This window comes from Cryptomeria japonica, chromosome 3 (genome assembly GCF_030272615.1).
Source record: "Cryptomeria japonica chromosome 3, Sugi_1.0, whole genome shotgun sequence".
NCBI classification, from domain to species: Eukaryota; Viridiplantae; Streptophyta; class Pinopsida; order Cupressales; family Cupressaceae; genus Cryptomeria; species Cryptomeria japonica.
In genome coordinates, this window is record NC_081407.1 from 565,203,848 (window position 1) to 565,214,331 (window position 10,484).

The following is a 10,484-nucleotide window of genomic DNA, read 5'->3' on the forward strand; positions in this document are numbered from 1 at the left end:
GTAACCCCAAATAAACAATAGGTAAATTGCCAATGGTGCACCCCCAATAAATTAGAGATATTTTGTTTCCTTGCTTCAAGAGTATTGATAAAGTAGAGCAAACTTTTAGAATATTAATTCATTGGCCAAAAGAACTTACATAATCCACCAAGATCCCTTTCAGAGATCGAGCTTCACTAACTGAAGAATGCCCCATCATAATAGTATCGTCCACAAATTCTTGATGAGAGCATACATGAGCACATCAAAAGAAGGTCTTAGACCTTTCAATCCTCCAAGATTCACCATCTTGAGCATGTATCTCCCAAAATTTTCTGCCAGAAGGGTGAAGAGAATAGGGGATAGAGGATCTCCTTGACAAAATCCTCTAGAAACCTCAAAAAAAATTGATGGGAATTCATTAATAATCACAACTGAACTGGAAGTGGAGATAAGTTGCCAAAGCAAGTCAAGAAATTTCCTATTGTAAGTCAAAGGTAGCTAGGGCCCGAATTAGAAAGTTCCAATCCAACCGATCATAAGCTTTAGATAAATCTAGTTTAAGCAAAAATCTGTGACAACTAAAACTCTCAAGAGAATGAATATTCTCAGGAACAGTTATGATGGAGTCCAAAATTTGACAGCCAGGAACAAAACCATTATGTTGGGCAGCAATGAATTGAGGAAGCACATTAAGCAGTCTAGAAGATAAGACCTTCGAGAATATTTTGTAGATGAAGTTGCACAAGCTTATAGGGCGAAAGGCCTCAAAAGAATCCTCTCTTGGGAATTTAGGAATAAGCATAATAAAGGTTGAATTCAACTCCTTGAGAAAAAAAAATCCTTAATTGCATTACCCACATCCTCGGCCACTATCTCCCAAAATGTCTGAAAGAAAAACATCGGGAAACCATCGGGTCCCGGAGCTTTATTTCCTTCAAACAAAAACATAACCTTCTTGATTTCTTGAAGGGAAGGGATAGCCATAAGACTTTTGTTTCATTCTTCGTCTGCCAATCTTGGAATTGCCTCAATAAATTCCTTCTACTTGTCTTCATCTAGAGACCCTTCAGTTGATAAAAGATTAAAAAAACTGAACAACTTCTTCCCGGATGTATATGATTGTTAAGGTTGTATCTATTTGCTCATTTCTTTAAATCTATCACATCTTGAAGACCTCTAAGAACACTTCCCTTGGCCAAACCGAGTCAAAAGAAAAAAAACATACCTACTCTCATTAATTAGAACCTTAGAATTGCCCACATTTTGTTAATAAGTCTTAACCATATCTTCAAGATGATATATATACTCTTAGCCTAAGTATTATTCTTCCATATAAGATTACAACTTTAAATGCCAACACAACATATAATCCATACTTTATTTCTGCATATTATATCATTAAAAGAAAACTAAAATCTAACCTTCTATACAATTACATGAACTCTTTTTGAAGATGCCCAAATACAAACTGAAAACTAGAGCCTTCAAACTAACTTGTTCAAAACATTTTCATAAAAATGTGAATAGAACAAATATTATGGATAGAAGAGTGGAAGAAATTCAAACCATCCCTAGATTGATTTCAATGTACTAGTCTTTAGGAAGAAGAAAATAGCATGTAATTAGATTTAGAGCCAAGGAGAGTGATGGAGAGGAGTGATGACACACTTGACTTGCAAGTAATTGGAGAGGTCATATAACCCATTCTCTCTCCCAATGCCACTCATCTTATACCCTCCAAAGGGAGCGTCACCGTCAAAGACAGCATAACAATTTATCCAAACTATACCAGCACGAATAGATCTTGAGAGCCTGTTAGCAACATCGATGTTCTTTGTAACAATTCCACCTGCTAAACCATACGTCGTCTTGTTCCCCAGCTCTATAGCTTCTTCAATACTTCTGCACCACCACATAAAAATTTGACATCATTATTATAATGTTACATGCAATCATAAATCTGATGAGTGATTAAAAGGGCCAGAGAATTCTACGTACTTGAACGTAAAGATAGACATAACTGGACCAAATATTTCCTCTTTTCCAATCTTCATATCCTCCTGCAAAAGCCACTCGCCTTTTCACTAGGAAGAGATGACCAAAAAAACATCATATATATTCATTCATTCATTCACTATTAGATTACCTTGACATGAGAGAAGATGGTAGGTTCAATGTAAAAACCCTTGTCACCTATCCGATTTCCTCCAGTAAGTAGTGTGGCTCCCTCTTGCTTTCCATACTCGATGTATTGCAATATTCTATCAAACTGGGTTTTGTTAATCTGCAAACTTCAACACAATGTGTGAAGCTCCATTGTCTCTTAAACCAAGATAAAAAGAGGAAACTTTTGTGATTGCCCCAGAACTATTTGCATCCACACAACTGCAACAATTGTTTTTTTAATAATATCGCCAACTGTATGAGAAGTATGTAACAAGAGAATAAACATCATAGAGTATCTTTTCATGTGCTTCTGCTTTAAGCCTCTCTTATTTTGTATAATTGTATATATTTGTAAGTTACATGTTAGGGCCTTTTACAACTAGCATGTCTAGTAGCATTGCAACTTACTCTATAATGTCTACTAGCATTCTAATTTGTTTATAGTTGGACAATCGATTTAGTTTCTAGCTTCAAATTGTAAGACAAAAACAATATTATCTATGCACTTCCTTTCATTGCAAACTCTATCCTATTAAAAAATGATTTTGAATAAAATATCCATTTCATATGAGAAGATGAGTTTACCTTCACAAATAAAAAGGTTGGTAGAGAAGTACATATTTTCTATGTTTTTAGGATGTGACTAAATAGGTCATCAAATTTAGAGCCTAAGGCATTTGTATGAGGCCATCGATATGGCCAAGGAGTTAATAAGAGGTAGGGAGGAAAATGATAGGAACATATATATTCTATTATGAGATTTACCAATAGGAGATGCGATTAATAAAAGCACTCCCCTCTTCATCATGTTGGATGTTATTTGAATCTAATGTTATTACATATGTAGTTCTTCAATAAATAAAAAATTATGATGAGATAACACAATGCCTACTTATGCGTATGGAGAAAATGTTTTCTACCTTTAAAAAGTTACATATACTTACATAGCATAGTTGTCAACATACAAAAAAGCAAGAGGTTTTTTCAAGTATAGTTGTTATACAAGGAAATAGGATAAAATTATAAAATTGTGTAACACATTTGACCAACAAAATAGTTTTGGATGAAATTATTATTTTTTAAATATTTTTGGACAATTATTTCACTCAAAACTACTCCACACATACACGACACAAAGAGAAGTAAAACTCTTTCACTTGAACCTATTAAATCAATATAATTTAATTTTAAAATTTCAATAATGTTGAATTTATTTGTAATATTTTAATTAAAATATTTTTGCATAAAGAGTTTTGGTTGACATAAATTTATCTATAAAAAAAATCGTAGTACTTAGCCTTCCTTTTGAGGCAAATTCAACAACAAAAAATAATAATTTCAACTCCAAACTTCTCTAAAGGCACTTTCATGAAAATTTTAAAATATTTTTCTTAGAGTTTGGATTGTATTTTTTATTGATATTTTGATTAGTTATATTATGATTTTTCTTGATTTTATTTCAAGTTGGTTATTATAGTCAAATATGAAGTTAATTAGAAATTTTAAAATGTACTATATAGTGCACTAGAGGAGAGAATCCGATGGTATGATTTTTATTTCTTAAATATTAAAAATTTAAACAAAAATTAATGTCTCATGAAAATTATTGTCTCTTGAGGAAATTTAACTTTAGAAAATTATTTAGGGGAAGATATGATGAAAAGATTGAAGAGGTTAATATGCAGAAAATTGAGGAGGCACTTAAAAAGATTATAGAGAACAGTGCAGCTATGCTGAGGGTGTCTGCTACCAATATAAATGTGCTGGATACTAGACTAAATGCGTGGATACTAAACTAAATGTGTTGGATACTAGACTGGAGAAGATGCATAATGAAAGAAACTTTGTGGATTTGGAGAAGGTGTTGGGGTTACCAGTACTAAGGATACTCCCCGAACCTCAAGGCAGAGGCTGTGGTCGATTCCATTCCACAGGATCTTCTTGACCTCAAGGAAGCTGCTAAAGCTATGTTGATGCTAGAGAAAGAGGCCTCTGATGCCTTAAAAAATTTTATGTAGCTGGTTTCTTTTTGTTGTTGTTGTTGTTGTTGCCAGCTCCTCGTTGGCTTTTTGTTGTCTTTTCTTTGGTTGCTAGGACTGTGTTGTTTTTTTATGTTGCACCCTATTTTGTCTTTATGTCTTCGTTTTGGTTTTGATGCTTTAATGCTTTATCCTTGGTCTATGATGTAAGGGGTTTCGGGTCCCCTCAAAACCTGTTTTTGCTTAATAAAAAACTTTAGAAAATTATTTATAAATAGATATTTAATCAAAATTTACCTTTTTTTCCGTACAATAAATTTTTAGGTTATTTAAAAGAAAAGAATCAAATCAAATCAAATTTTTTATTTTTTAATATTTTTTTGTGGCATTCCATCAACCTTGCTTTTAATTATCTTAGCAATTAAAACAATTCTCTCAAAATTATTAAAATTTATGTTTAATATTTTTTTAAATTAAAAAATATTAACATAGACTATATTAAGAGTTCTATATTTCATTTATCTATATATCGTTTTAAATTAAAAAATAAAAATGTTAGTTTTAGGTGGTCTAAGTTAAAAAAAAAAGTGTAATTAACTAGTTTCTTTATAAAGTTGACACAATTCTAAACTTCTACTTAAGAAGACATTCAAATTAAATAGACTTCATAAAATTTAAGAGTTTCTTTTTATTGGGACATGTGCATTAATGTATTAAACTTTATATAGATCTTAAATGATATCATCTTGAAATAGTTTGTGTTTTTAGTACAATTGTGATATTTTTGTGGTTAAGAAGTCATAAATCTTTGGAGGATGTTGATGCATATTTTTAACTAGCCATGTAGTTCATTTACTAGTCAATATTGTTGAAGTTTTTTTTAATACATACATTCAAAGAAACACACTCATCCTATATAATAATAGAAGAATGACTTGGTGTTTATTCATTAAAATCTCTATCTAAATCCAAAAAATAATCAAAGATAGATTTTTGAAATATTTACAATCATAATTTTAAATTATATTCATTATTTTTTCCTACTTTCAATCATTAGAAGTAATTTCTATATACACAAGATCAGGCATTATTGAAGAAGACAACAAATTGATGTTCATGAAATTGATCTAGATTTTGAGTTGATTGCACATGATGATGTCTTTGACAATGGTGATGATTATGATCCTTAAGGAGTGCAATTATGATAGTGGCATGGTTAAATTATTCAACAAAGCCTTTGATAGAGGAGCTTCATTATTAAGATTTGTAGCCCTTTAGAGTAGCTCTCTTCATAATAGTAAGAATCATTGGAGTTGTGTATATTTTTTAGAATTTTGTATTGAATTCTAATAGTTCGACTTTGTATTAAATAAATTACAATTAAAAATAGAAAATCATTAACAAATAATTATTTTTTATGACATGCAATGCAATGTAATCAATTTATGAATTGAACTCTCAATTTTATTTGCTCTGTATATCTTGATATGTATAAATAGAAATGCCTTTAAATTTTGAAAACATTATTTTTTTAAATTTCATTTATATATTCTTTTAATATAAGAAGAGAAAGATCTAGAATAAACTATTTGTTCTTTTATGGTCTTAAATTTATCCTAAATTTCTTTTTCATAAATTACTTTTAATTTTTTGAACTTTAAAAATCTTCTATTTTATTTTATTCTATTCTTTAATGATAATATTCAAAAGATACTTGATTTAATGATAAAGTCTATATTGTAAGTACCTAAATTGTGGTGAGTTAAGATGATATGAGAAAAAAAATATTAAGAAATGAATGAAACATGAATCCTGAATGAGGGAGGTTTGGGCAACTTTACCTGGGGACCCTGGTGAACTCCATCTGTAAAAGGGTCACCAATCACCTGCTTCTTAGCTCGTTCCACAACCTTTTTCACAAATTCATCATAAATGCCTTCTTGAACATAAATCCTGGATGCCGCAATGCATGCTTGTCCCTGCCCACAATGATCACAAATATTTGGATAATTGAAATGTACATAATTTCTAAGGAAACATAATTTATTTATGTGCATGTTGTGTACCATGTTGAAATATATAGCCTGGTGTGCAAGATTAACAGCCTCTTCAACATCAGCATCGTTCATAATAATCAGAGGAGACTTTCCACCGAGTTCAAGTGTAACACGCTTTAGGTTACTTTTAGCAGCTGCTTCCATAATTTTACGTCCTGTTTCAGTAGACCCTGTAAATGAAACCTGTGAAAAACAATCAGTGTTAGTAGAAAGAAACCATTCTATTTGAATATAAAAAGGTTTTTACAAAACTCATAATATAGTCTTTTAGATTTTGATTATTTTAATTTTTTTTTCCATCAACTTTCATATCATATTTCATAATCTATTATGATAATAAAATAATTAAAAAAAAAAAAACCATTCAATAGAAACAAAAAAAACTTAGAGAGTCAAATTTAAAAATATTGCTACATCTAATACTTAATAGTGATACACTTTGATGTTTAAGAATACTTATAAAAATATATTGATTTGATTCTTATAAGATTCAATTCAATAATTTACAGTCAATCTTGGTGGACACATATTATATAAATAAGAATTTAAAAAACCCATCTTTTACTAATTATAATTATTCAAAATATATACATAAAATAAAAGCAGAAGCATATTTCTAAAACAAAAAATTGAAGTTTATATGACCTTGTCTATATCCATATGATGGCTTATTGCAGCGCCCGCAGGATCTCCAAATCCAGAGAGAACATTAAGAACACCCGGTGGGATTCCTGCCTGAAGGAAAGTATATTGTTTAAACTGAAGTCCAGAAATCTTGTAAAAGCATCAAGGCAGAAACAATTTTCAGAAATAGGTTAGGTACCTCTCTGGCCAGATTTGCACAATAAAGTGCAGTTAAAGGAGTTTGTTCAGCAGTCTTTAAAACCAAGGTGCACCCAGAAGCTAAAGCAGGACTAATTTTATTGAAAAACATTACCAATGGAAAGTTCCAAGGAACAATCAGGCCCACTACTCCAATGGGCTCATGCAATGTATATCCCTGATATGGCCCTGCCATTTTTAAGGTCTGCCCATGAATCTTATCTGCCGCTCCTGCACAAATTTATAATTAAAGCTCGTAAGAGTAGTATTAAATACTGTCAGAAGAAAAGTAGAATTAGTAGCTTACCAGAATAGTATCTGAGAACCTTGGAACATGTAGGTAGGTCCACTAGGCGAGCTATTGCCACTGGTTTTCCATTATTTAAGGTTTCTAGAGCTGCAAGCTCCTCCATATTTTGCTCTACCAAATCTGCATACTTACTCATTATTCTGCCTCTTTCCTACACCCAAAAAAGAAACAAGAAAATTCCTTCCCCTTCATACCATTTTCAAGAAAACTAAATAGATCAGCGCAGTGTGGAACAGACAAAATGATAAATTTGATATATTTCTGTGTAGGAATTTTTTATCATCAATTTTTCAGATCATATTTTATGATCTATCATCTCCTCTTTAATTTTTTCATTCTGATGATAGATCACGAAGGACAATCCGATCAATCCATCATCTCCTCTCTAACTATTTCATCGTGGTGATAGATCATAAAGTACTATGCGACACGCTAATCATACTTCATGATCTATCATCTCCTCTATGACTATTTCATTTTGATGATGGATCGTGAAGTACTATCTGAACATACTTCATGATCCATCATCTCCTTTCTAACTATTTCATCCTAATGAAAGGTTATTAATGATGAAAATATCTTACATAATTAAATCCAGAAATATATCACATGCTATTACTTACATAACCACTCATGCGAGGCCAGGGGCCATTGTCAAAAGCATTCCGAGCAGCTTTGACAGCCAAATCCACATCTTCTTTTCCGGCCTCTGCTACTCTTGCTATCACATCTCCAGTTCGTGGATCATAAGTTTCAAATGTCTTTCCTGCAATTTTGTACTTATATAAGACCCAATTCCCAGACATTTCATTCATACAATTTTTACAGTAGTATTGCACTTAGATACCTGAAATTGCATCCACAAATTCCCCATTGATGAAGAGTTGTGTGTATTTCACAGTTACTGGGTATCCCTTGTGAGTTTGGTTGGCCCCATGAGCTGCCATAGCTTCCTTGATTGACTTGCTATTATAACAGAGACTCTATGGATATAAATAAGTATACGTTCACAGACAACACAGTAAAGCTCTTTATGAGATAGGACAGTTTATAAGCCGCACGGCAGGACAATAACTTTGGTGTCCAATAATAGCCACGCAACTCCACTTGTAATTAAGGCTCTTCAATCCAAATAGGTAATAGTGTGATAAGATATTTTTTAGGATAGTGATTTGCGGCACCAAACTATATGGCCATGTGCCAGGCAATGAATCTAATAATTGCTAATTCCGGCCAAATGGATCAGTATGCCAGATGATGCGGGGATTTGGTCCTTTCCAAGTCGGGTTTGGTTTAATGGTCCTATTACTGTATTTACAACCAGTTTATTACGGTTATAAATATACATTTTTTTAAACAAATCTCATTATAATTTCTTTTGAATCTTTGAATGTTTTTGGTTGGAAGGTTATTATATCAAATTTAGAGGAGTATCTATAATGTCAAAGTCATTTAGGGCAGGATATCAACCTCATCTCTTATGATGTTGGTGTTTTGCACTTAGCAAGGCTTGGTTCCTAGGCTCATTCAAAACCATTCAACTTCACCAAAGGTCCTTGAATTGAATTTTTTATGTAACATGTTTTAAAAAGAAATGATGTTTGGAATTTATTCTTCTTGTTGTTTTCAACTTGAGTATGCTAATGGATGGGTATTGTTGATTGACACCATTTAAGAGTTTGTTATGTTAGGAAGGTTATTCTTTTGTCAAACTCTTTTTACCAATTTAATGATTTGGTGAAAATGATCAAAGATAGCAAACAAATACATTATGATGCCTAAAATGTTGATGTAAGTTGATCATGCAATGTTGCTACTCCATGATTGTCCTTTGGTGATAATGTGATTTGGAATAAGAGATTGTGAATGGACGTTAAATGAATTGATATTGAGTACAACTCTCTAGAACACAAGTTGATTCATTTTGCACTCAAATCTATTCACAATTGTTAGTTGGAGGAAGTTGACTTCTAGGCCCAGGATAGAAATTGGATTTGTAAGTTTTTGGTTCATTATTACACTTGTGGAGTTGTATTAATCCAACTACACCTCCAAATTTATATTGGTATAATGAATGGATGTAATAAAGAATTAAGACCAATACTCGACAATGTGTACCAATGGAGTTAGATGGTGTTCTAGTTAGGTACAAATTTTACACTCAAACATGCAACTTGTACAATAAACATTGCACTAAAGATAACTCGTCAAAATGAATCGAAAAATAAAAACACAAAACAAAAAAGTTTAAAATGCATGGTATGCAATTCTCACTATTAGATTTTGCCCCCACTTTGACTTGCATGTGAACTACTATAAAGATACTTGCTAAAATAAAAATAATAATTAACATAAAAAAATAAAAATTTCACACTCATAAAAAATATATGGATACCATGCATATCAATTAAGTGCATTCTTTTTACAATCAATGCCCTATCTTGAAATCTACAAAACAAAAATGTTGAGTAACATCTAACACGTTAAAAATAGGCCCCTTAAATGCGCCTACCTAAAGCATCGACAATAGGAAAGTAAAAGTGAAAAGGGAAAGGAATTTCATCTAGTATAGAAAAGGAGATTCTACCTAAAGTAAAAGAAACGAGGTGATTTCATCTATAAATAAAAGTGATAATGAATTAGTCACTATGCAAATATGCTCAGCAAAGGGGTGTTATTTCAACATTATGTACCCCACCATCCAATTGGTTGAATACAAAAGATGCAAGGAATTGGACGTTAGACGAGACAAGTGTATAATCAATCTACAACCATATAAAATGTAATGATATATAAATATATCATGATGTGATACTTGCATATAACAACATGATAAAATGTGATTATAAAGACATGAAAAATGAAGCATGTTATTATCATGGATCATGAAATCATTCATACTTTGGAGAAGAGAAAAAAAGGATGTTATCATTGGAATTAGACATGAACAAAAACATATGATTGAATGTTCTAGGTTTTGTGGATCTAATGTCTTGAAAATATTTAACTTATTAATCTCAAATTTAAAATTAGTAATTGTATATCCTCGTAAACATTTTTATCTAGTGACTAAGGTCTAAGACAAGAAGAACCCCGATCTCCTTTTATTTTTATTATAATTAGTAAATATTTGGGGACAATTTTTTCTTCTATAATAAAACAAAGAAA

The 10,484-nt window shown here is 31.4% G+C and overlaps 1 protein-coding gene across 1 annotated transcript; it reads right to left on the reverse strand.

Annotated features, from left to right (window-relative positions):
• Positions 1 to 1,610: 1,610 nt before the first annotated feature.
• On the reverse strand, positions 1,611 to 8,263 carry LOC131075660 (aldehyde dehydrogenase family 2 member C4-like). Its single transcript, XM_058012503.1, has 10 exons — positions 8,164 to 8,263; positions 7,940 to 8,082; positions 7,314 to 7,467; positions 7,008 to 7,237; positions 6,830 to 6,919; positions 6,194 to 6,367; positions 5,969 to 6,106; positions 2,129 to 2,266; positions 1,981 to 2,042; positions 1,611 to 1,884 (listed from the first exon to the last, which is right to left on the reverse strand). The coding sequence occupies exons 1-10, from the start codon at positions 8,261 to 8,263 to the stop codon at positions 1,611 to 1,613; spliced, it is 1,503 nt and encodes a 500-aa protein (XP_057868486.1).
• Positions 8,264 to 10,484: the final 2,221 nt, after the last annotated feature.